This window comes from Stegostoma tigrinum, chromosome 5 (genome assembly GCF_030684315.1).
Source record: "Stegostoma tigrinum isolate sSteTig4 chromosome 5, sSteTig4.hap1, whole genome shotgun sequence".
Taxonomy (NCBI): domain Eukaryota; kingdom Metazoa; phylum Chordata; class Chondrichthyes; order Orectolobiformes; family Stegostomatidae; genus Stegostoma; species Stegostoma tigrinum.
The window spans coordinates 39225412-39253084 of record NC_081358.1 but is presented as its reverse complement, the minus strand read 5'-3'; the positions used below and the strand labels follow the sequence as shown (position 1 = coordinate 39253084).

At 40.6% G+C, this 27673-nt stretch overlaps 1 protein-coding gene across 3 annotated transcripts in view; it reads right to left on the bottom strand.

Annotated features, from left to right (window-relative positions):
* The window catches only part of tbc1d31 (TBC1 domain family, member 31), a 39816-nt gene extending 12650 nt beyond the window's left edge, over nt 1-27166 (bottom strand). For 2 of the 3 annotated variants that reach the window (XM_059645941.1, XM_059645943.1), the window contains exons 1-13: nt 26874-27166; nt 23104-23250; nt 21222-21337; nt 18168-18346; nt 13564-13715; nt 10516-10675; nt 8456-8656; nt 7491-7685; nt 6207-6286; nt 4741-4887; nt 1683-1816; nt 1455-1588; nt 417-596 (exon numbers count right to left, since the gene is read on the bottom strand). In XM_059645941.1, coding sequence (XP_059501924.1) covers nt 417-596; nt 1455-1588; nt 1683-1816; nt 4741-4887; nt 6207-6286; nt 7491-7685; nt 8456-8656; nt 10516-10675; nt 13564-13715; nt 18168-18346; nt 21222-21337; nt 23104-23250; nt 26874-26950 — 1902 coding nt within the window. In that variant the 5' untranslated portion in view covers nt 26951-27166. Of the gene's footprint in view, nt 1-416; nt 597-1454; nt 1589-1682; nt 1817-4740; nt 4888-6206; nt 6287-7490; nt 7686-8455; nt 8657-10515; nt 10676-13563; nt 13716-18167; nt 18347-21221; nt 21338-23103; nt 23251-25328; nt 25456-26873 lie in introns of those variants that run through there. The other variant, XM_059645942.1, reaches the window with a different exon arrangement.
* Nucleotides 27167-27673: the final 507 nt, after the last annotated feature.

Genomic DNA, 27673 nt, shown 5'->3' with positions numbered 1-27673 from the left:
TGTCAGCGTGATGTCTAAACCATCACACTGACAAATATTGGGTGCAGACTGACTATGGCAAAAATGAGAACTGAGATTAGTTACAAGGGTGAGTATTACCACTGAAAAAGGAAAGTACTAAAGCAGGGTTTAAGTGTGCAATGGAAAAGCAAGAGAAGAGACCGTGGAAAGGAAAAAGACTGTAGAGAAAATAAGAAACAGAGATGGAAAAAGAGATAGAGAATGAGACAGAGAAAGAAAGAAAATATGGCTGGCCTCTGTAACAAAATAAAGTGATACACTGTAAGAAAAAGTGTTCTCTTCATTATTTATCTATGCTACTGAAAGAAACAGCACAAATGGAGCTCAAATTTATTCCTATAAAATATCTAATTCTCCACAATTAGCAATAATAAAAACTGAACTTGTTTTCTCACCTCAAGGTCTTCTTTAATATTGCATCGGAGCAAAGGAGTTCGTGAACAAATTAAATAGGCTGCTACTGCCACCAGGAGGTAGGATGGATGATTAGAGAAAACATTATCAAATAGTTTAAGCCATTCATCTCTCGTTAGCACTTCTGAGAAAAGTGTTTCCATTAGAGGCCAGGCATACAACTGTGGATAGAAGGAAATTTATAAATGTTAAAATAAAAGATCAGAAATGAACCATCAGTAGCATTACTTAAAATACTAAAGACAAGTTCTGAAATTTGTGATGTAAATGCAAGGCAGAATTAAATACCCTGAATTTGTTCCTTTGGGACCTAGGCAGATTTCAGAATTTCTTGAACTGCCCCACCACCTCCCCAACCCACCCCTGACAATTAGCGCACTGCATTACAAGTTACACCATATGCATCAAACTAGGAGATTAAAAGGAAAGGCGTACTCTGGGACAATAAACAGAAAACTGGGTCATTGCACTTACTCAGAGGTAGCAAGAATTGCCGATGCTGGAGTCAGAGAGAACACAGTATGGAGCTGGAGGAACACAGCAGGCCAGGCAGCATCAGAAGAGCTTCATGCTGTGTTGTCACTGCGTTTATTTGTGGGTCATATTGTGAATTACAAAACCATGTTGTCATCTTTAGAACGTATTTCAATCTAATATAGAGTAATAAAATGAAAGCTTCCTCCTGTGTAAGGACACAGTGAAATTAATCTGGAGGGGATCAACACTGCTCCAAGGTGCAGTCTCACTGCAAAGAAAAAATTGTTCTGGATTTAACACTAAATTGTTCCCCCATTCTTGAGCAACAGCTGATGTAGGAATATCACACTGGTATTTCTGGGGTTGGGGATTAACAGGTCTCGATAAAGGAGCCTTATACCATGGGAAGATAGGCTATGCCAAATTTCGGAATGCCCTGCTTCCCCATCAATTTCTGTATGTCAACATATGAGTCACAGTGAAAGGACAAAGACAACAAATACAAATTTGGTAATACAACAGAATGGAGATTAGCTTGCTACCTGTGTGGTTATGTTGTATTTCACTAGGTGATGCAGAAGTTCTTTGTCATGATGAGCAAGAATATTCTCAATTACACTGAGGACATTTATTGGAGGATTTGGAAAGTATTCAAACCAGTGTTGACACCAGTTTGCTAGAAAATAAGTAAAGTTGAAAGATTAAAACATTTATCCTCAATGTAAAACTCTTCTTTTCACAAATCAAGACACTGTCCAACTCTTTCTTACTTATAATGGTGGCAAGAACTTCGAATCCAATTAACTGGTTGTTTTGAAAAAGTTTGACAAACGGAAATGCCAGCAGTGGAAGGTATGAGACCTCAGCGAAGATAGCTGACCAGTGAGCCATGGCTGACAAAACCCTGAAAAATATGAGGCACAATACATTACTAAAATTACATTTCAGCTTATTTCTTTGTTCATTGCATCTCTGTTCTTTAGACAGCGATCAATCCCTCATTTAAGTTTGTAAGATCCCTCATTAAGTGGTGGGAATGCTGACAGTGACAGGAGTGACAGTTATAGAACAGAGAACATAGAACAGTACAGCACAGAACAGGCCCTTCAGCCCACAATGTTGTGCCGACCATTGATCCTCATGTATGCACCCTCAAATTTCTGTGACCATATACATGTCCAGCAGTCTCTTAAATGACCCCAATGACCTTGCTTCCACAACTGCTGCTGGCAACGCATTCCATGCTCCCACAACTCTCTGCGTAAAGAACCTGCCTCTGACATCCCCTCTATACTTTCCTCCAAACAGCTTAAAACTATGACCCCTCGTGCTAGCCATTTCTGCCCTGGGAAATAGTCTCTGGCTATCAACTCTATCTATGCCTCTCATTATCTTGTATACCTCAATTAGGTCCCCTCTCCTCCTCCTTTTCTCCAATGAAAAGAGACCGAGCTCAGTCAACCTCTCTTCATAAGATAAGCCCTCCAGTCCAGGCAGCATCCTGGTAAACCTCCTCTGAACCCTCTCCAAAGCATCCACATCTTTCCTATAATAGGGTGCCCAGAACTGGATGCAGTATTCCAAGTGCGGTCTAACCAAAGTTTTATAGAGCTGCAACAAGATGTCACGACTCTTAAACTCAATCCCCCTGTTAATGAAAGCCAAAACACCATATGCTTTCTTAACAACCCTGTCCACTTGGGTGGCCATTTTAAGGGATCTATGTATCTGCACACCAAGATCCCTCTGTTCCTCCACGCTGCCAAGAATCCTATCCTTAATCCTGTACTCAGCTTTCAAATTCGACCTTCCAAAATGCATCACCTCGCATTTATCCAGGTTGAACTCCATCTGCCACCTCTCAGCCCATCTCTGCATCCTGTCAATGTCCCGCTGCAGCCTACAACAGCCCTCTACACTGTCAACGACACCTCCGACCTTTGTGTCGTCTGCAAACTTGCTGACCCATCCTTCAATCCCCTCGTCCAAGTCATTAATAAAAATTACAAACAGTAGAGGCCCAAGGACAGAGCCCTGTGGAACTCCACTCACCACTGACTTCCAGGCAGAATATTTTCCTTCTACTACCACTCGCTGTCTTCTGTTGGCCAGCCAATTCTGTATCCAAGCAGCTAAGTTCCCCTGTATCCCATTCCTCCTGACCTTCTGAATGAGCCTACCATGGGGAACCTTATCAAACGCCTTACTGAAGTCCATATACACCACATCCACAGCTCGACCCTCATCAACTTTTCTAGTCACATCCTCAAAAAACTCAATAAGGTTTGTAAGGCATGACCTACCCCTCACAAAGCCGTGTTGACTGTATTTGATCAAGCCATGCTCTTCCAGATGGTCATAAATCTTATCCCTCAGAATCAGACAGACGTGAGACTTACCGGTCTATAATTGCCGGGGATTTCCCTATTTCCTTTCTTGAAGAGAGGAATTACATTTGCCTCTCTCCAGTCCTCAGGTACGACTCCAGTGGAGAGCGAGGATGCAAAGATCTTCGCAAGTGGCGAAGCAATTGCATTTCTCGCTTCCCAAAGCAGCCGAGGACAAATCTGATCCGGGCCTGGCGACTTGTCAATCTTAATGTTTGACAAAATTATGTTTTTTGAGGGAAATATCAAATGGTTTATATTCTTGTATTAATTTCTTAAATATGCAGACTCAGTTTTAAGGAATTTGGTGGTCCAACAGTGATGCAAGAATGAAGCAACTCTCAGTATTTGTAACATTCCCCAAAGGGTGTGCTTTCAATGCCCTCAATTCCTGCAGACCTTTGCCCGAGTGATGCTCAACATGGTAAAACTTTGTTATGGGATGTGGGTGTTGCTGGGTATATCAACATTTATTTCCTTTCATTAGCTGCCCTGGAAATTGTTGCAGTGAGCTGCCTTATTGAACTCATGCAATCCTGGTTGGAAGGGAGCGAGCAGTTAATGTGTTCCCATGCACCTGCTGCCCTGGTCTTTTTGGCTGGTGGAGGTTATGGATGTTGAAGCATGATAATTGACTGCACCATGTCTTGTAGATGGTACCCACTGCTGCACTCCATGTCTGTGGTGAAGGGAATGAATGTCAAACATGTTGAATGGGGTGTCAATCAAGTAGGCTGCTTTGAGCTGGATGGTGTTGAGCTTCCTGAGTGTTGTTGGAGGTGTAGACATCCAAACAAGAGGAGGGTATTTCATCACAATCCTGATCTGTGCCTTGTACATCATGGACAGACATTAGAGAAACTGGAGGTGAGGTTCTTCCACAGAGTTCTCAGCCACTGAAGTGCACATGTAGCAACACTATTTAAATGGTTGGTCCAGTTCAGTTTCTAATTCACGGTAATCTCAAGGATATTGACAGTGGTGGTGGGCAGGTTGAGTATTTGAGAAAATAGTTAGATTCCCTCTTGTAGGAGATAGTCATTGCTTGGCACTTGTGTGGTATGAATGTTAGAGCAATATCAGTCCAAGTCTGGATACTGTCCAGGTTCTGCATGTGGATACAGACTCCTTCAGCATCTGAGGAGTCATGAATAGTGCTCTATAAATGGGCAGTAAAAATTGTCAGTTCACTCCGAGGACACACTTGGTGCCTGGCAGTGACACCAAATTCTTGACAGCGAGCCGTCCCAGAATTGTCAAAGTTGCAATTTTAAAATCAGAATTCTAAATAACTGACTTAAGTCTGACAACAGCTACAGAACCAAGCCATGGCTAAGAAAAAGAATGCTACTGGGAAATGCTCAGGTTAGCTAGGCCTGTACATATTTAAGTTAAAACCTTGCCAGAATATCTTTGTACATAGTTAAAGTTTGCAACACACCTTTGAAGAATTCTTAAAAGTTTTCGACTTTTGATAGGATATCTTTCATGAATTCCCATGTATGCAGCATGTATCCCTTTGTCAGTGAGGCTACTGAAAGCTGTGTGGTTCTCAGGCAATTGCAGCAAAGACCGCCAAATAAACATCCTATAATCCAAAGTCAAAAATGGAAAAGGAATACTCATTATTTAATACAAAAGAAAAATAGAATTTACAGCACCTAAACAGACCAACTATTTCAAATGGTCCACACCAAAGTACATGCTCCTCTCAAGCCTGTTTCCACTCATCTTTATCTCATCCCAGAGTCACATCCCTCTATTCATTAGTCCCTGCATTATCTACACTAGATAAACTTATCCAATTTCCACTTAAATGGGGAGGTAATGGCCTAGTGGTATTATTGTTGGACTGTTAATCCAGTGACTCAAGTAATGTTCTGGGGACCCAGCTTCGAATCCTGCTATTGGCAGATGGTGGAATGTGAATTCAATAGATATCTGGAATTAAGAATCTAACAATGACTCTGACAATCATTGTCAATTCTCAGAAAAACTTATCTCATTCACTAATGTCCTTTAAGGAAGGAAACTGCCAGCCTTATCTGTTCTGGCCTACATGTGACACTAGACCACAGCAATGTGGTTGAGTTAACTGCTCTCTGGGCAATTAGGGATAGGCAATAAATGCTGGCCTAGTGAGTGTTGCCATCATCCCATGAATGAATTTAAAAAATACATCTGTCCTACTTCCTTTAGCTGCTCCCTGTGGTAGCAAGTTCCCATTCCAACCACTATCCAGGTAAAGATATTTCTCCTGAATTCCTGATCAGATTGTTATCGCAATATTGTTGTCATCTCATTGTCGTAGCAATATTTTTAGAGGCAAGCTGTAAACGTTAGTTTAAAATTCCACATTATGAATTTGCAAAGATATAAAGTACATTCATATTTTGGTTGATTTAATTACTATATTCAAGACTCATGCACTAAACAGGAGTAAAGGCTGCTTTTAAAACTATACACACATAGATTTATGATGGAGCTCAGTTTCTGACACGGTGACAATGGTGAAGTGATGACAACTGGCTTTCAGTTTCCTGGGCGGGGAAGCGGATAATCAACCAGCATTCTCACACTGGATAACACTCTCCCAACTCCTTGTGGTAAGTGTACTAGTGTAGATAATGCACAAGACAGTTTAGGCATGCCTACAAGTTGCCTCTGAGCAGAAGGCTCACAAGCACTCATTCCATTTACAATCATTTTAAAGCAATTCAATATTTCATCAAGCCCAGAACAAACTAAACACACAAGTATTTGAAGGGGTGGAGGTTGAAGACTCACGAGAGAAGAAACTAACAATAAGAACATTATATCAGACTGCTTATATTCCAAATATAATTCATATTTAAAATCAATTTAGTTACGGAGTTGTAGGTATTTTCAAAAATTTCAGTGATGTACCTGTACTTCTCTGGAAATTCTCCAAATTCTTTCAGCAAGGCCTGTAGCCGCTTTTTATTTAGGCCCGCTGGAAGCACATTCTAAAATATTATAAAGAGAACAATAAATCACCAGCTATTTCTCTTCTTTGTGCTAGACAATATGTCATATCATTAACTCAGAATATTTCAGCAATTGATGCTAACTATTCGCCATGGAATGTCAAACCTGTACAAGGTTTTATAAGACGGTGAAGAAGGAAAACTCTTAAGTTCTGATGCATTTTTGCTGAAGACGAAAATGCAGATAATGTCACAAAGTTTTAGCAGACACACAGATTGCGTGACAATGAGTTGCATAAACCAGAAAAGTCCTAGTGTAAATCTCTGCCATTTGGCTAATGACCTGACCTCGGCTGGGCAGTTGCTGTAGCCTTACAAATGACATCTAACAATCAATCTTAACATTTTATGAGGTGAAAGGGAAGGAAGCAGTTGTATTTAAATATAGTCCCTGTTGCCATGTAGAAAACACACCAGGCAATCTACACACAGCAAAATTGTACAAACAGCAATGTAGCGCAGCTGTTAGCTGAGGGATAAATACTGGTTAGGACACCGGGAAGAACACCCTACTTCTTGTTCAAAATAATGCTGTACGATCTTTTCCTTCCAACACAGAGGGCAACTGGAGCCCAGATTTCACAACTATTCCAAACAATACTTCCTCTAACAGTGCAGCAGACCTTGACTGCATCAGGCATTGGCCTGGATTACATACTCAAGTCCCTAGGGAATCACTTAATACATAATCATCAGATTCAAAGGTGATAGTGCTACCCATACAGCCACAGTTGCCATTCAGTTTACACCAAGGTGGCTAATCTCAGTTGTAAAGGTGATCAATGATTGGCTTCAGCACATTGAAGCTGGGTAAGCCAGATGAACAGAGGAGAACAATTCCCATCTAGTGACACCACTTGTCAATGCAGTTAAGTGATTACTGTCTGAACTCTCTGTGAAGAATGGCCATTCTCGGCAATGGACAAGAGAGTAGTCAGCATCAGGAATCATATTTTTAAAATCAGTGCCAAGACGTGAGGAAGAGAAAAAGTAAATCAAATTAGTTTCTTCACCTTTTAGAACAGTTAACCTTTCTTAGAAATACCAGCAGACAAGACTTTTAAACAATTTACTTTAGTTATGAATTAATTGTTCCAAAATCAGCCATCAGGGTGCAGTGCTTTAAAAAAGTTTTCAAAGAAAAACTGATGTCATTCAAACTCCCTTGACCCTGCCTTCCGACCTCTTTATCGTCCATAATGCTGTCAGATGATTTTAACACCCTGGTGTGGATTTTCTTTCCAGTTGATATTCCTCTCAAAGGCCTTCCAACTTTTCCAGATGTCACTCTTAGTTTCAAGCCAGAGACATGATTCTGATTTTGAGAATCCTTAGTCTTCTCACTGTCTGCCACAACTTTAACCAGTGGAGGAGGAGGCTGGAAGAAACAAAGGAAAGTGATGTGAGACATTAAAGCTTCCTCCACTGTTAATGGTTTCTCTCAGAAGCAACACAGATGGAGACAGGCAGTATTAACCAATGTCTTGATCTCAAAGAAGCAAGTGTTGGTTCCATTACAGTCTCTGTATTCTAAGCAAGGTGGTACTGGGAACTGTATCAACTGGGAGAGAACTGTGTGAACATATATGACAAAGTCTAGTTATTTTATCAGGACTGTATTGTAGCATAAAGCATTATCATTCTTTAAATATATTGTACCTGCAGAACAGGAGAGGGAGGTGCAATAAATGCTATGAATTGGACAGAACATCCTGAACATTACACATTTTTAAACATAAAGTGATTCAGCATTGTACTTTAAATAATCACAGACAATACTCAAACTGAGACAATAATCAATTTTAACTTCAAAATATAACTGTTGGAGTAAGAGTTTGACAAGGTTAAAAATATACTATGTATATAGAGCAAATTTTTAAGACATTCCAAAATACTTCACATAACTAAACAACAAAAACTGGGGTCATGTGTACATATTAAACTGCAAGTACATTTATGAAAGTCAGAGAGAAAACACAAACAGTTCCACCTTTCTTTTTTAAAATCTCAGTAACAGTAAATCAAACCGTTAATCCTGCGGTATTTTTGGCAAGAAAACAAAGCATTAAATCATGACTGGAATTCACAATGTCATTATACTTCTACATTTATTTTGTTAATATTGCATCCCAATATACTGCTGAATACCTTATTTAATTCCTGTGACAAAGCCTTAACACTGTAAATGTTAATGCTGCCATCCTCTAAGACCGCTACAACATAATGTCCATTTGAACTGATTGCCGCAGTGTTAATTCCATTATCAAGGCTTCCAATGTCAAAAAGCAGTTTGCAGGTCTGGATATTGATAAACCTCATGATGCCATCCTGACTCAAGACTCCAATGACCTGCAACGTTGGAAAAATTTGTTACTTGCAACAAAAAAATGAAAACCAAGCAGCAATAATTTATCAATGGATCTGCAATGATATGAAAGTTTCACACTATATGTGCATAAATGTTCAAAACTTCATTGCTTATTCAATCAATGAAGTTCAAAGCCAATAGTGATCAATAGAGAACCAAGAGTGATCCAGAGCAGTGCCAACATAACCGCATCAAAATTATTAACAGGGGTTTTCCCTCTATTGTCCTAACTGTAAGTTAGTTTCGACAATAGTTACATTTGCATGGACCAGTCCCCAACTGGCTTGCATTAATTATAATCAGCAGCCCCCTCCACCTCCCATTCCAGTCTAGTCTGAAGCAGCGTTCCAGATTTGCCTTTATTCCTCTCTGCCAACTATTTTAAATGAACTGGTATATCTACTCATTCATAATCAGTGATAGCAAATAAGGGACCTATTTTATCTCTTTGCTCAAAAGCTGACGTTTCAGGCTTAGACACAGTCGAGGGCATTCTCCCAGATGTCCTCGTTCTTCAAGGACCACAACTTCCCCCACCGCAGTGGTCAAGAATGCCCTCGACCGTGTCTCCTGCATTTCCCACACCTCATCCCTCACACCCCGCCCCCGCAATAACCACCAAAAGAGAATGCTCCGAGTCCTCACATACCACCCGTCTAACCTCCGGACACAACGCATCATCCTCCGACACTTCTGCCATCTACAATCCGACCCCACCACCCAAGTCATTTTTCCAATCCCACCCTTGTCTGCATTCCGGAGAGACCACTCTCTCTGCGACTCCCTTGTCCGCTCCACACTCTTCTCCAACCCCACCACATCCGGCACTTTCCCCTGCAACCGCAAACCTGCCCCACACCTCCTCCCTCAGCCCCATCCCAGGCCCCAAGATGACTTTCCAGATCAAGCAGATGTTCACCTGCAAATCCGCCAATGTGGTATACTGCATCCGCTGAACCCAGTGTGGCTTCCTCTACATTGGGGAAACCAAGCGGAGGCTTGGGGACTGCTTTGCAGAACACCGACGCTCGGTTCGCAATAAACAACTGCACCTCCCAGTTGCAAACCATTTCAACTCCCCCTCCCATTCCTTAGACGACATGTCCATCCTGGGCCTCCTGCAGTGCCATAATGACGCCACCTGTAGGTTGCAGGAACAGCAACTCATATTCTTCTTGGGAACCCTGCAGCCCAATGGTATCAATGTGGATTTCACCAGCTTCAAAATTTCCCCTCCCCCCACTGCATCCCAAAACTAGCCCAGCTCGTCCCAGCTGCCTAACCTGTAATTTCTCTCACCTATCTCTTCCTCCCATCTCAATCTGCACCTCCATTTCCTACCTACTAACCTCATCCCACCCCCTTGACCTGTCCGTCCTCCCCGGACTGACCTATCCCCTCCCTACCTCCCCACCGATACTCTCCTCTCCAACTCTCTTCTCCTCTATCCATCTTCGGTCCGCCTCCCCCTCTGTCCCTATTTACTTCATTTTCCTCTCCCCAGCTCCCTTTTCCGATGAAGGGTCTAGGCCCGAAACGTCAGCTTTTGTCCTCCTGAGATGTTGCTTGGCCTGCTGTCTTCATCCAGCTCCACACTTTGTTATCTTGGTTTCTCCAACATCTGCAGTTCCCATTATTTCTTAAATCTTTGCTCATCTTGTTTCATCACTCAGTCCTCAGATAGTTTGAATCAACCTCTAACCTTGGCTCTTCCCTGCATCAGATTCTGGTTAAAACTGGGCTCAATTCTTGCAATACTACTCAATGCTGATGTGTCTTCCTCCAACCAGTACTCCACTTTGGCCATTAATGCAAACAATCAGCTGCTCTTCATGCTCACCTGGCTTGATCCACCATCAAAACTGTCAGGCAGAAATTCCAGATGTCGAATACTTCGCACTTTAGGAGGCATCTGAATGATCCGCTGAAGTTGCCTGGCATTCAGGCACCAGAGGTGAAGAAAGTTTGACTTTCCTCCTGCTACAAGAGCACGACCATCCCTGTAAGTAACAAAATTTTGTCACAAATCCTTAAATGTAAGGTAATCTGTATATTTATAGGACTTATATTGCACCCACTGACAACTTGCACTCTTCCATTATCCATCAATTTGCTGATCCAACCTAGCTTGCTGTTAAACCATAATTTAATTCTCAACTTTGTTCTTAAATTCCTCAATGGCTCCTGAGCTCAAAAAAACTCCCAAAGTTTATGCATCCCTGCAATTCTGGCCTTTTGGGCATCACCAATTTTCAACACACTGTCACTGATGTACTTTCAGTTATCTGAGACCTAAGCTTTGGAAATCCCTCATAAACCTCTCACCCACTGTTTTCTCCTTCAAACGAAAGCCCTTGATATATCCCGCCATCTCCTCATCTAGTTCAGTGTCAAATTTTGTTTAGTAACTCTCTAGAGAAGCAGCTTAGTATGTTTAACCAAGTTAAAAGCAGTACTGCATACAAATACAAAGTGTTGTAATTGAGGGCGTCTGGAGGCAGTTGTATGAGGAATACAATGGTTCACCATTGCACTCCTATCTTTCAGCTGAACAGCCTACACCCATTAAAGGATCCAAGCTGTTAAAGCAGTCACTTAAAGGAATTGAGTAACTATGCAGCAGACATGATTTACTCTTTACACTTAAATTTACTACCATCATGCTATAATAATACTGTGATTGGCATATACATAGAACATAACAGCACAGTACAGGCCCTTCGGCCTTCGATGTTGTGCCTACCAGTCATACCGATCTCAAGCCCATCTAACCTACACTATTCCATGTACATCCATATGCTTATTCAATGACAACTTAAACGTACTTAAAGTTGGTGAATCTACTACCGTTGCAGGCAAAGCGTTCCATTCCCTTACTACTCTGAGTAAAGAAACTACCTCTGACATCTGTCCTATATCTTTCACCCCTCAATTTAAAGCTATGCTCCCTTGTGCTCACCGTCACCATCCTAGGAAAAAGGCTCTCCCTATCCACCCTATCTAACCCTCTGATTATTTTATATGTCTCAATTAAGTCACCTCTCAACCTTCTTCTCTCTAACGAAAACAGCCTCAAGTCCCTCAGCCTTTCCTCATAAGACCTTCCCTCCATACCAGGCAACATCCTAGTAAATCTCCTCTGCACCCTTTCCAAAGCTTCCACATCCTTCTTATAATGCGGTGACCAGAACAGTATGCAATACTCCAAGTGCGGCCGCACCAGAGTTTTGTACAGCTGCAGTATAACCTCATGGTTCTGGAACTCGATCCCTCTATTAATAAAAGCTAAAACACTGTATGCCTTCTTAACAACCCTGTCAACCTGGGTGGCAACTTTCAAGGATCTGTGTACATGGACACCGAGATCGCTCTGCTCATCTACACTACCAAGAATCTTACCATTAGCCCAGTACTTTGCATTCCGGTTACTCCTACCAAAGTGCATCACCTCACACTTGTCCGCATTAAACTCCATTTGCCACCTCTCAGCCCAGCTCGGCAGCTTATCTATGTCTCTCTTAACCTACAACATCCTCTTCACTATTCACAACTCCACCGACCTTGGTGTCGTCTGCAAATTTACTAACCCATCAGCAAGGAGTCATGTGCTTTGAACAGGGAAGAAAAAAATTAAAAGCAAAAGAAACATTTTGAAAAAAATTAACTAGTTAATTTTTCATATTCTTTAATGAGTGAATGTTGCCTTTAATAATTCTCAAAATTATACCATTTTTTGTAAAAGGTATTTATAAATTAACCAGTTGAATGAGAGTTGCCTTTAAACTACAGAAAGTAGAATGCATGAAAGTGTGCTCCAAAACAGAGGAAATGCACTGGGCAAGCTGTAAAACATACTTGAAACAATATCATCCAAAAATGAAGTTCAAAATCATGAGGAGCTTTGCTCAGATAAGTAAGGAGAAACTGTTCTTCCTGGCAGGAGGTTTGGTAACCAGAAAACACAAAGATTATTTTGCCAATTAATTTTGAATATTTTGTATGCAGGGAACTGTTACTATTTCAAAAAAAAACTTTCTGAATATATGAGAGAAAATTACTTACTAGTTGCTCGTTACTGGAAATGGAAGATTTTGCAGGGCTACAGTAAATTGTCAGGAAATTGTCATTTGAATAGCTCTTTCAATGAGGTGGCTTAAGACCATAACAAATAGGAACAGAATTAGGCCATTCAGCCCATCAGGTCTGCTCTGGCTTTCGATCATGGCTTATACATTTCTCAATACATTCTCCTGCCTTCTCCCGTAACCCTTGATCCCCTACCAATCAAGAACCGATCTATCTCTTAGTTAAAGATACTCAGTGACTTGGCCTTCATAGGAGCAGTGAGTTCCATTGATTAATCACCCTCTGGTGAAGAAATTCCTCCTCATCTCAGTTCTAAAGCGTCATCCCTTCACTCTGAAGTTGTGCCCTTGGATCCTAGGCTCTCCTACTGGAGGAAACATCTTCTCCAATTCAATTCCATCCAGATCTCTCAGTATTCTGTAAGTTTCAATCAGATCCTTCATCTTTCTAAACTCCAATGAATACAGACTGAGAGCCCTCATTTGTTCCTCATTTGACAAGCCCTTCATTCCATTATCATTCTTGTGAACCTCCTCTAGACTCACTTCAAGGCTGCCACATCTTTCCTTAGATACGAGGCCCAAAACTGCGCATAATATTCCAAATGCAATTTGATCAGAGCCTCATACAGCCTCTGCAGTACACCCATGCTTGTGCATTCTAGGCAAAGGCATGATGAGCCGAAAAAATCACATTCTGGGCTATGTAATTACACGAACAAAAGCAAACCCCCAAAACAAGGTTATTGAACTGCATATATCTTCTTAAAATTGGCCAAATCATAATCCAGTACATATCCTACCTAGTAACAGCAAAAGCTTTATAATTGATCCGGGATTCATCTTCAGGTACAGGTAATTGGTACTTGCAACGGAGAGTGTCACTTTCCCAGGCAAAGACAGAGCCATCCTTAAAGCAACTGATGATTGTATTATTCAGTGGAAGGAAATAAACCTGCAATTCAAAAGAAAGAACAATTAGCATGCACTTTAGGAAGTGGAGAACAGGCTACTTCAACAGCAGAACAGGCTCAAGGAGTTAAACATAGAACACAAGTAGAATATTCAACCCTTTGAGCCTGTTCTGCCATTCAGTGAGATTATTGTTAATCTGCATCCTAAATCCATAAAACCATTCTGCACATTATCTTTAATATGATTTTCTGTTAGCCAATCTTAGATTTAAAGTTAACAACTAACCCAGTATCAAATGCAATTTACGGAAGAAAGTATCAACTTATGAATTGTCCATTGTTGAATATATTTAAGGCAGGGTTAGATGGATTTTTAGTCTGTCAGGGAATTAAGTGTCACAAAGTGGAATGCAAGTCCATGTTTAGGAGTGATTGTAGTGAATAGCAGAGAAGCTCAATCAGCCACATGCTCTACTCTCGCTTCTATTTTGTACACTCTCGTTGTAGCATGCTATGTGTGGAGATGTTTCCAATTTTATTGCTGAAAAGCTTGAAATCTTATGTGATTAAATGATGTTCTCTAGTTCCAGCCTCTTCAGCCAGTAGAAATACATAAAATAGAGAAACTATCAGTTACTCTTATAGCTTCAAATTTACAAATAAATTCTCATTCTGTACTGCATGCCACACAAAGGTCAATATATCCATCTTACAACATGCTGCCTAGAACCGTTCACAGTACTCCAGGCTTTAATGCCAGGTATATATATTGTTGTGCTTTCTTATTTTTGTGTAAGAGCTAATTTTCAATTTTAAGAAATATGTTTTGCATATATTTCAACTTAAGATATTTTATAAAAGTATGACGAATTAAGACAAATGTTTACAATTCTCGGCCACCACTACTGAGCAATCTAATAACATGAATTATTATCTTACAATATATTTAAATGCTGTAATTGTATCCTACTCCACCATTTCCTCTGGCAACTTGTTACATATGCACTATGCTCTGTGTGAAAAAGTTACCCCTAAGGTCCTTTTTAAGTTTTTCCCCTCTCACCTTAAACCTATGACCGCTAGTTTTGGAATCTCCCACCCTAGGAAAAAGACATTGTCTATTCACCCTATCCATGCTCCTCATGAATTTATAAACCTCTATGATGTCACCCTCAGCATCCAGTGCTCCAGGGGAAAAATGCCACAGTCTATTCAGCCTCTCCCTATAACTCAAACCCTCTAGTCCTGGCAACATCCTTGTAAATCTTTTTCTGGACCCACTCAAGTTTAACAATATCCTTCTTGTAGAAGGGCAATCAGAATTGTAAACAATATTCTAAAAGTGGCCTCACCAATGCCCTGTACAGCTGCAAAATGACATCCCAAATTCTCCACTCTATGGGCTTCAGATTGGTATGACAGGTCAGCACAACATTGAGGGCCGAAGGGCCTGTACTGTGCTGTAATGTTCTACGTTCTATAAATGTATCTTATGTACAGTCTGAAAGGATTATTTAATTGAAACCAGATTACCTAAGTTTGCCATGAGCATATACCAGGTCAAGTCACAACTACTTTAAATTGGTAAAAGTATGGAATAACGTGACTTTTTAATGTAAAGAGGCAGGTTAAGTTTTTCCCTGCTGTATGAAAAGACACTACCTGGATTTCTAAAGTTATGTCAGGAACTGTTCTAGGCTCCACACTATTCCCAAAATAATAGAGATCAACATCCTTTTAATAAAGCAATTTCAATCTGGTAATGGCATTAAACTAGAAGTAAGGCTCATCTGAAGTTAGTGGGTGGATTAAAGAATGATTTGTTAAATTTAATGTAGATGAACACATAAGATTTAGAACAGAAATAAGTAAAGAACAGAATATTAGGCAGTCGTAGAAAACAATTTGGGTGAGATTACTATCCAAGTATCAGGACAATGAAAATCAATTTTAACTACATTAATTGAGTGATGGGATTATTTTAAAACACTAGATGATAAAATCTGGAAATAATTCTAATGAAAGCAATAAGTAGGATTCAGAGATTTGCATATACAAGTTAGAAAGATAGAGCCTTACAAGTGAACTGGCTTTCACTGGAAAAGAGTCAAGATCCACACCTTTAATTCAGAAATATGGTTATTTGAGTCAAATTGCATTCATAGAGATACAGGATGAGAGCTCAATTAACATATCCTAGATGAGAAGAGATCAGATGATGTTTTATAATCTACTCAGAAGGAGGGCATAAAATAAAACTTCCAGCTACAAAAAATAACTAATTATCAAGTTAATAATGAATACAAAGTTACAAGGAAAAGCACAGCATTCATTATTCCTTAACATTACTGATTGGATCACAGCATTCTGTGAAGCAATAATTTGCAACATTGTGAATTCATATGATGAGCAGTTGAATATAATAGGACTTGCTGGTCTGAAATTAAGTGTTAAGTGGGAAAGTAATGGTTATCACAAGTTAAAAAAATGGCAGCAAAAAAGGTGGAAACAATAGAGAAGGATGAAAAAAGAAACCAGAGCTTCAATTTGTCAGTGATAATGGGAACTGCAGATGCTGGAGAATCCAAGATAATAAAGTGTGAAGCTGGATGAACACAGCAGGCCAAGCAGCATCTCAAGAGCACAAAAGCTGACATTTCAGGCCTAGACCCTTCATCCTCTGTTAACCTCTGTTAATCACTGGAAAAGATACCTGCTGTTTTCTTGTTGAATGGACACTTGAGAGTTTATGTTGGTTGCCATTGCCAAGAATTCTATGTTGCATCCTCTCAACACAACATGTGAGTAAAATCAGATGTTGTGCAATTTTCCCAAATGTTAAAGGCTTGTCTCCAAAAAAAGCTATATTTTTAAAAACTGTTTTATCTCTGAACCAAATATTACTTTGTTTAAAAACAGTATTTACATTTGGAAAGTGGTTGTCATATTTTCCAGAAGGAGCTTTTATGCAAATTTCTGGGTCAATGCACCTTTTATGTAGTTCCATTTACTGAGGAACAAATACAGGTCAGAAATTATTGAAACACCTCCATTTTATTTCTTCACAACTTTTCAACCACAAATATAACAAACGTGTACAGTGATTTCCAAGAAGTCTTCCTAGGGATATAAAAAGGCCACAAAGGAATATAGATTTTTTAAGTGAGTGGGCAAAGATGTAACAAATGGAACATAATGTGGCAAAGTGTGAATTTTGGCAGCAAGAGTAAAAGGAGGAATGTGATCTAAATGGTGAGATACAGACCTCTAAGATGCAAAAGATCTGACCGTCCTAGTTGGAAAAACCTCAGCATGCAGGTACAGCAAATAATTACAGAAAGCCAATCCAATGTTATTGTTTATTGCAAAGGGAAATGAACACAACTGTAAAGAGAAGGGTCTCGACCCGAAACATCAACTTTCCTGTTCCTCTGATGCTGCTTGGCCTGCTGTGTTCATTCAGCTCTACACCGTGTTATCTCAGATTCTCCAGCATCGGCAGTTCCTACTATCGCTGTAAACAGATAATGCCTTACTTTTACAGGGCAGTAGTGAGATCCAATTTGGAATACTGTGTACAGTATTTGTCTCCTTGTGTAAGGAAGGGTGTAACTGTGTTGCATCCAGTTTAGAGGCTTGTTAGACTACAATCTGGAATGGGTTGTCTTAGGAGAAAAGGGTGGATAGGCTAGGGTTGTATCTGCTAGAACTTAGAAGAGTAAGGGATGACCTGGCTTGAAACATAAGAAGTCTAGAGATGTCTTCTCAGGGTGGATGTGGAAAGTATGTTTTCTCTTGTGGGAAAATCTAGAATTAGAGGTCATTGTTTAAAAATAATAGCCACCTATATAAGACAGAGATCAAGAGATTTTTTTCCACAGAGGATCACGGGCATTTGGATCTCTGGTCTATAAAGTGCAGTGGAAACAGAGTCTTTGAATATTTTTAAAGCAGAGGTAAATAGATTCTTGATAACCAAGTGGGTGAAAGGTTATGGGGGGGCGGCAGCAGAGATAGAGAAAGGGCAGGAAAGTGGAGTAATCAGGAATGAGAAAATATCCTCTGGGTTTTGCGCATCAACAGTTAGCATGGCACACACATGTATACGATTAGATTAGATTCCCTACAGTGTGGAAACAGGTCCTTCGGCCCAACAAGTCCACACCGCCTGTTGAAGCATCCCACACAGACCCATCCCCCTATAACCTACACACCCCTGAACACTACGGGCAATTTAGCACGGCCAATCCACCTAACCCGCACATCTTTGGACTGCGGGAGGAAACCGGAGCACCCGGAGGAAACCCACACAGATACGGGAAGAATGTGAAAACTCCACACAGACAGTCGCCCGAGACTGGAATTGAACCTGGGTCCCTGGCGCTGTGGGGCTGCAGTGCTAACCACTGAGCCACCGTGCCACCCAAAAATAATGCTATGGAACTTGTTAGCTCAAACCTGCGTTAGTTTCTATTTTAAAATTATTTACTAACCTTCTGAATGCCAACTGCCAAGTGTACATTCAATTTCCTCTTTCGTTGGAATGTGTCCAAGTCCCAGAGTTGTGCTGTATCAGATGATGTTGTGATAGCATATCTTCCAGATCCATGAACAGAAATGGATGAAACTGCAGACTCATGACCCCTCATCCAACTCACAAGCTCTTTGCTGTCTGTCCATTAAACAGAAGAGTTCAAAACACTAACTGTTTTTCACAAAATTCAAAAATTAAAAGTCCTGCATCATTGTGCATCTGCCAAAAGGACCCTCAAAAGTAATTTCCTGTCAACCCGCTAATTTCAAGTTGACAATACCAGCAGTTAACCGAAAACAAACTGTTACCCAAAGTGATATAAACCCAAATTAAAGTTAATTAAAAGGGTAATTTACTGAGAACCAATGATCTATTCCATAAGCGAATAAAGTGAAATTCATACTTTTGCAGTTGCTTGACCATGAGAAGCCTGCAACAAACAGCCAAACAAGATATGGTGTTAAATTTACAAGGATTGTACTACAATTTATTTAAATGATAAATTTGCAAATTTACTTCATTTTATTTTGTTAGCGGCTATCTACTACAGCATTTTCCTGATGAACGGAAAAACTTTATTGAAATATTTTGTTTCCGCTGCATCATACCAATCATCTTCCTGTGCACTAACTACATTCAGCTCTACGTCACCATCACTTCTTTTGACTCATTCACAACTATGAAATTAATAAACTATTTATGTGAAAACTAGTACTAGATGAGCAGAAATCAGATCTAATGTGATACCGGTAAGGCTGAAATCACTGTTTTCGGCACCCTGCCCGAACTGTTTCCTAGTTACCGATTCCATCCCCCTTTTTGGCAATGGTCTGAGCCAGTCTGTTTATAACCTTGATGTCACATTTGAACCCAAGATGACGCTCAAGTGAATCTATATTAATGCTGTCATTAAAACAGCCTGTCCCTACTCCTTTAACATCTCCCAATTTTGTCTCTGCTGGTGAAATGCTTTGTTATCACGGACTATTTCAATGTACTCGAGGCTGGTCACCACATTTTATTCTCTGTAAACTTGAAGCTAGCTGTCTGTGCTTTAATTTCCACTAAGTACTGTTTCCCTATTACCCACGTGCTTGCAGTTAAACATTATTTTATTTTTAACATTCTCAACCATATTTTTCAAATCTCGCCATGGACTGTTTTTGTATTGTCTTCAAGCAATACAGCTCTGAAATATCTATGTTCCTTTAATGCAGTCCCAATTATTACTGCTCCACCACTGGTGGCTGTGTGCTTAGTTGCTTAGGCCCCCAACTCTGGAAAATCCTCCCCAAATCTGTCTGTCTTCCCACCTTATTTTCTTCCCTGAAACATTCCTGCCCAAGCCTTTGGTCACGTTGCCTAATATTTCATGTAGCTCAGTGTCACACTTTGTTTTATAGTGCCTGTGATCACATTAGGATTTCTTATTGTTTTAAGGGTGTTATGTAAATCTCAGTTGTTTTTATATTTCAAGAGCTCTTAACTTGCTGTGATAAAATTCCCTGAGAGCTGATTTATCTTCTGCCACCTGACCCTAATGGTTAAATTTACATGTAAGTCACAACAGTGAACTTTGAAGGCTACACAAGCAAAAGGAGGATGATAGCTGAGGCCTTCAATGGACACTGGCATTGATATGCTTCAGGCAAAAATTCACATCCACAAACATCCACTCCCTCCACCACTGACTCTCAGTAGCAGTGGAATACTGGAGAAAAAGTTGCACTACTAATCCAGAAACTCGAAATATTTTAGTCTGGGAACATGGGTTTAAATCATGTACTGCAGTTGATGTAATTTTCATTTAATTAACATTTCTGGTATTGAAAATTAGTCTCAGTAATATAATCAATTGTTGTAAAAACCCCTTTTGTTCACTGACGTCCTTTCGGGAAGGAGATTTTCCGCCCTTACCTGGTCCGGCCTACGTGCATATTCAGATTCTCATTAATGTGGTTGATTCTCATCTGCACACCGATATGGCCCAGTAAGTAATGCAATTCAAGGGCAATTAAGGACGGACAGTAAATCCTGGCCTTGCTGCTACATCCCACATACCACGATTAAGAACTAGCATTTTACTTAATCTGAGATCTCAAACTCAGACTTAAATCTACTAAGTGATACAGTGTTCATTACAATAGCATTTACTACAATTTTCTACACCATATAAAATCATGTATCTTAAAAGAGAGATTAAACATTTATTTGCAAAGCATTCATAACCTCACTGCTTTCAAGTTTTCCTGGCTCTTAATTATGGGAGGATTCCTTTGTTGACAGATTTAAAACTGTTCTCTTTACTTTGCAGTCTCCGTCTCTTCCCCAACCCAAGCAGCCATTATCCTATCCCCGCTTTCCTTGCAGCCTCTTTCCCCATTCTTGGGCCCCTCCGCAGCCTCATTCCACGCTCATCCCCTCATTTTAATCCACACTCCCCCATTGCAGCCCTTTTCCTCTTCCCTTGCCCGCTCTTTCATCCCCTTCAGTCGAACATTCTCAAGCCCCAGTTCCCCTGCAGCAAAGAGCTTCTCCTCTCGGCTAGCAAAATTCTTCCTTGACAGCTGAAGAATTTGCTGACTGCTCACCTAAGTTTCTTTCTTTACTTTCTTACTTCACTCCCTGCCCCTCCAAAGACAGACTGCTTCTCTCCCACTGTTTCTGTTCTGTGATAGATTCTCACAGTCCCACAAGCATGGCAGAGAACCAGTCTTTGACTGGGGTAACAGTTCCTCAGAGATTCTGTCCACCTACTCCTGGGAAGACTTTGTCTCTGTGGTTCAATATTCCAGGTATTTTGGGGCAAATTAAACCGCTGCCTTTGTGTATTTTGAGCACCATTCAATGTACTGATACTGTTTTATTAATTGCTGCTTTACTATTTAATCTTCCCTGCTATTTTATATGGTTCAGTCTGAATGATTGATCTTTAGCCCTTGACAAAACAGAACCTCTCCCTCGGTAAAGCAATTATATGATTCTCCAACAACTGTTATAAACTTTATCATACCTGTATCAAAACATTTTAGGGAGTAATCTGCCAGAGCGACCAGGTATTCTGTCTTCCTTCTGAGATTGAAAGCCAATGCTGTACATGCCTGCCCTGTACGCTGCACCAGTTTAAAGCTATAGAAAGAATAACGAACAATAATATTACTGTGAATGAAAGGTCATTCAACATAGTTTATTAATTTAATATATTTGTGTCATTGAATAACAATTCAGTCCAATGACTTAGGGAACTTTGGACTGGAATTGTTTGGAAACAGAAATGAGGTGACGTTTAATACCCCTCTATAAAGAGCACATCACTACCTTCCTGGTTATAATCCAGGGCGATATGCAAGTGATTCAGGCAGTCTACAAATAGTCAATATGCTGAAATGATTATAACCAGACATTTATCCATTCTAAGCACCCATCACCCAAAACCTCCTACTAGCTAATCAATTTCATAGACAAACTCGACACAAAAGTAGTATCTTTAGAACCACCATTTATAATTCCTTTTGGGGGGAAAAATGACATGATTATATTGGCATGCAGTGGTCCACTAATGCCACGTTTCTAATTTACATCAATGATGACTACACTCGCTCTCGACAGAACGTCTATCCAGCCTTTATAATACCGTAGAACTTCACAAAACAAATGAGATGCACCCAACTTTGCTTTTATCCCCCCATTATTTAATTAACATTATGGATAAATTTAATTTTATTGCTCTAATTCTTTGTTGACGGATGCCCCATAGCTCAGTGGAAAACGTTATGGCCTGGTGAGATAATCTGCACACTGAGAAAGCAGCAAGTTTGGTCCTTAGTTTGTATCTGACCACTGCAGCTATGATAAATTAATTTCAATATCCACAGATTACAGGAAATGGCAGAGTAGAACAGAGGTGAAAGCAGGCTGCTTGCAAAAAGATTTAAAAGTCTCAGAATGAGTTAATACTTCACATCACACTGCTGGCCAAACTACTTTCACATTTGTTATTTGAATAAAGCATACCCATTTTTAAGTGGATGGCATACTTGCCTTGATTTCTATGGATCTAAAATGATCTAAAGATTATTGGGATTATAACTTTCATTTATTTAGATCTTTAATGTAGTAAAATATTGCAAAGCACTTCACAGAAACTGAATCTGACACAGAGTCATACAGGCAAATAATAAAGCAGTTGACCAAAAGATTAATCAAAAATGTATATTTTAAGCAGTGCCTTAAAAGGGAGAGAGAGAGGTTTGATGAATAAACTCGAGAGTCTAGAGCCTAAACAGCTAAAGGTATAAATGCCATTGATTAGAGATGTAAACAAGGCCAATATACATTAATGTTGAGCACTTGTGGTGCCATGATAGTTGCCCTACAGATGAACCAGGAAGTCCAAGTTCAAGTTTCACTTGACCTAGAGGTGCATGATAATTTGCCCAAATAGGTTCATTAAACATATCTACAATATTAAAACTCCACAGTTTATTGGTTATTGGTTTGAGGTACACTTTGAACTGTGTTGTATAATGATTAGGCAAGGTGTCCCGCATTCAAATCTGGATGAGACTTTATTTTTGCCGTCTGTTGTAAAAAGCTTTGGCTATGTTTTGTAAAAGAACAAATCATTAAAATCGGGCTCTGCTGGTCTCGTGATAGTGTCCCTGCCTCGATCTAGATGACTCAAGTTCAAATTCTACCTGCTCCAGAGCTGAGTCACAACATATCTGAAACAATTGATTAAAAATATCTGCAACGTTATTATAAGGTCTTGTGGTGCAGTAGTGGTTTCCCTACTTCTGGGCTAGAAGGTCTGGACTCAAGTTCTGCCCGCTGTGGACATGAACAAATTCAGACATTATTATTGGTGAATATTAGCAAAGCAATCAGTGACTCACCTATTCCTGCTTAAGTCAAAGAGATAGATGTTGCCCTGATGATCACCAGCAAGAAAAGCATCCCCTGCAGCATCAAATGCAACATGAAGAAATCGAATGGTCCGTGAGTGATAGCCCACCGCACTATGAATAACATTCACTATGACTCTGTTCAAAAAGAGAGAGACACAGATTAGAAAAGTTGATAAAACTATCAAAATAACAATATTCTTTAAAATGCTTACAGCTGTGTGCATTAAATTGTTCAGGGCCCACCATATGAACTATTGGATCAGACATTTTTGCATGTCCTTTATTCAGTAAAATTTAGCAAACCAGGTCTGCTCCCATCATTAGTTTTAAGATCCCAGAATCAATCTGAACACCATCATCTGACTCACTCCCAATGAAACAGGCAATGAAACTCTTCGAAATTAAGAGTACTGTCATACCATGTTACCACAAATAGAAATGGGTTGGGAGGAAAACATATTCTATCCATTGCATGGTAAAGGAGGAAGAACAAGATACAGACGTGTGATCACCATTATAGAAATGAAAGTGGAACTTTCAGAGTATTATAACATGGAACGTGTCAAGACATGTAGACACTGAGTCAAAGAAAACAGTATAACAACATGTAATTTTATAATTTTTTGGATAAATATCTGAGAAGCATGATTAAAAGGCACAGAGAAAGGGCATGTGTTGCAGCTGAAAATTAGCACTACATTTTAGAAATTGTTAAATTATATTAAAATTTGGACAGGGTATAGAAAAGATTTACCAGGATGTTGCTTGGTTGAAGGGTATTAGCTATGAGAGAGATTGGACAAACTTGGTTTATTTTCACTTGAACATCAGAGGCTGAATGGCGACTTAGCAGATTTTACAAAATTATGAGAGGCATGGATAGAATGGATAGTTGAAGGAGATGCGAGAGGCACTTTTTCTTTCCCACACAAAGGGTGGTAAATGCCTGGAATGCGCAGTCAGAGGACGTGGTGGAAGCAGATACAATAGCAATGTTTAAGGGGCATCTTGACAGATACATGAATAGGTAGGGAATTAAGGGATGTGGAACATGTAGAGGTGAAAGGATTTTAGTTTAGAAATGATTGGTGTGATGGCACACGTTTGATAGGCTAAAGGGCCTGTACATGTACTGTTCTTTAAATGACTTGAATTCTCATACAGGCCTTTCAGCCCATTGAACACATACTGCCAAAACTACACCAAATGTACACTTGGCCCACAGGCTTGAATGTTGTGACATTTCAAGTTCTCATCCAAGAACTTTTTTTAAAGGTTGTGAGGTTGCCTGCCTCAAACCTCCCAGGCAGTGCATTCCACACCCCAATACCCTCTGAGTGAAACAATTTTTTCCTTAAATCCCTTCTAAACCTTTGGCATTCAACTTTAAAACTGTCTCTTTTTGTATTGACTCTTCAACTAAGGGGTAATAGCTGCTTTCTATTCACCCTGTCCATGACCCTCACAATCTTATTCACCTCTAACAGGTCCTCCCTGTATCTTCTTTATTCCAAAGAAGACAACCTGAACTTATCCAGCCTCTCTTCATAGCTAAAGTGCTCCAACCCAAGCAATATCGTGGTGCACTGCCCTGGTAGCGTCTCCAGTACAATAACATCCCTCCTGGAGTGTGGCTACCAGAAATGCACACACAATATTCCAACTGTGGCTTACTCAAAATTTTGTAAGGCTCCCACATAGTCTCTCTACTCTGATAATCTACACCTTGACTGATAAGGGTAAGTGTCCTATCTACCTTAACTACCTGATTAACCTGCTCTACCATCTTCAGCGATTACGGACAAGCACCCCACGATCCTACCATTCCTCTAAGCTTTCTAGCAGCTTATCATTCACTGAATACTCCTTTGTCTTGTTACTTCTTCTGAAGTGCAACACTTCACATTGAGGGTTAAGTTTCATCTGCCATTGATTTACCCATTTGACCAAAGTGATTAAATCTTCCCGTAAGTGAAGACCTTCATCTTCACTGTCAAATCTCTGTGTCATCCAAAAACTTATTTATCACCGCTGCCCTCCCCCCACCCAAAAAAAATCCACATTTTTATCTCCATCGTTTATATATCCTGAACAATAAGTGACCCTGCACTGATCCCTATGGTATGCCACTGGGCACCAGCCTCCAGTCAAACAAAGTCTTCTACCATCATCCACTGTCTCCTGGCACCAAGCAAATTTTAGATCCAACTTACAAGGTTATGCTGGATCCCATCTGTTTTTCTGGTTAGTCTCCAATCCGGGACCCTGTTAAAGCCGCTGCTGACAAAATCACATCTAACTATGTTAAAATCTCAAACACTGGAGAGATTTAAACATAGAACATTTTAACACCTAAACATATGGATCTCTCATCTTCTTGAATCAGTGAATAAAGAAGTTCATCTTTATTAAACAATTCTCAGGAACTGACTTTCATGGTTTGATACCGTTTACCAGCAAAAAGCTGAATATCAAAGTTTAACTAATTTGAGGGACATTGCATATTACCAATGGGACTGAAATAGTAATTTAAAAATAATAGCTCTCCATAATGTTTCAGAAGTTTATCACCTCTGAGGGAAAGGTTTTAGAAACAGTCCTAACAATGCTTTAAAATTGCACACTGACACCAAAGATGGGACTGAGGCATGAAGTCATGTAACGAAGTGTGGAGCTGGATGAACACAGCAGGCCAAGCAGCATCTTCGGAGCACAAAAGCTGACGTTTCGGGCCTAGGCCCTTCATCAGAAAAAAAACTTTTTTGTGCTCCTAAGATGCTACCTGGCCTGCTGTGTTCATCCAGCACCACACTTTGTTATCTCGGATTCTCCAGCATCGGCAGTTCCCATTATCCATGAAGTCATGTGATTTGCATTGTACATTACAAATTAATAAGGGATGACATCCACGTTTTAAACAAAAAATGCTGTTGTGTACAGTCTGTTAAAGCTACCATTATATAAAGTCCGCTCGATCATTCCACGGGTTGAAGAAACAATGCATTGCAGGGCACAGAAAGATCATGGATGCCTCTGGTTCGATCTGTGTTATATGAGCTGATCCTCTTTGGGACCGTGCAGAGAAGGTAACGTGAGCGAGGAGAAAAGGTTTATCAAGCAGGGATCTCCTTTATGAGCTCCACCCTTTGATACGGTTTAAAAATATTGACGCTGTGTGTCGGAGCTAAGGCTGCCACTCTGAATGCACTCATTCTGGGAGTTTCGTGGCAATGGGACTATTCTGGATGTGAGTTTGTTCGCTGAGCTGGAACGTTAGTTTTCAGACGTTTCGTCATCATTCTAGGTAACATCATCAGTGAGCCTCCGACGAAGCTCACTGATGATGTTACCTAGAATGGTGACGAAACGTCTGAAAACTAACCTTCCAGCTCAGCGAACAAACTCACATCCAGCACCTCAACCTGAGCTACAAATCTTCGCAAAACTCGCTAGCACCTATGGGCGCAATACGCTAAAACTGGCCCAAAGATGGGAAACCAATGCCATCCGACAGAGTGGCTACTTGGGGAGGAGGTGGGAGTGGATCACCGTGCCACTGAAAAGGTCGAGTGGTGGAGTGGAAGATCGCAAGGACTACACTGACGCTCGCCACAGTCGAAAAGGAGAGCGATCTTCGACACCACGCTGATGCCTTCCCCAGTCGAATGGGGCGGGGGAATCTCAAGCACCGCAGGGATGCCTGCCACAGTCGAATAGGTGTGTTAGCTATAGGTGGCAGACAAGGCTGGCAGTGTTACCCGTCGGCTGTTGAGGGGTTGGGCCTTCGATGCCAGATCTTTCCCTGCGGCCGGGCTCCAATGTCGCTGATCTGCATGAGGCTGGCAACAGGTTCGGCGGCAAATTCAAACTTTATCCCACTGTCACCTCACCACATCAGCCGTAAAAATACACAAACGCCTCCAACGCCACTGGAAAAATAAAACTGAAAGGTTTTCTAGAAAACAGACAAATTAAATCAAAACCCAATTTACAAATTCAAGGAACTTCTACCAGACCCTCGAACCAAATAACTGACACGCTCGCCCTCAACATCCGGTCATGGAGGAAGTGACACCATCACGTTCGCTGACCGCGACGCATGCTGGGAATTGTAGTTCTGAAGAAACGTTAACTCAGCTTTTTCCCCCACAGATGTTGCCAGACCTGCTGAGTTTTCCCCAGCAATTTATATATATTGAAAAAAAAAGACTTCCCACAGTGTGGAAACAGGCCATTCGGCCCAACAAGTCCACACCCACGCTTACCCATCGCCCTACACTGTCCCTGTAACCCTGCATTTCTCAAGGCTAATGCACATAACCTGCACATCACTGAACACTCTGGGCAACTTAGCATGGCCAAACCACCTAACTTGCACATCTTTGGACTGTGGGAGGAAACCAGAGGATCCAGCAGAAACCCATGCAGACACAGGGAGAATGTGCAAACTCCACACAGTCGGTTGTGTAAGACTGGGATCAAATTTGGTTCTGTGGTCCCAGCAGTGAGGTAGCAGCGCTAACCACTGAGCTACCGTGCTACCTTTCTTTCTTTCTGG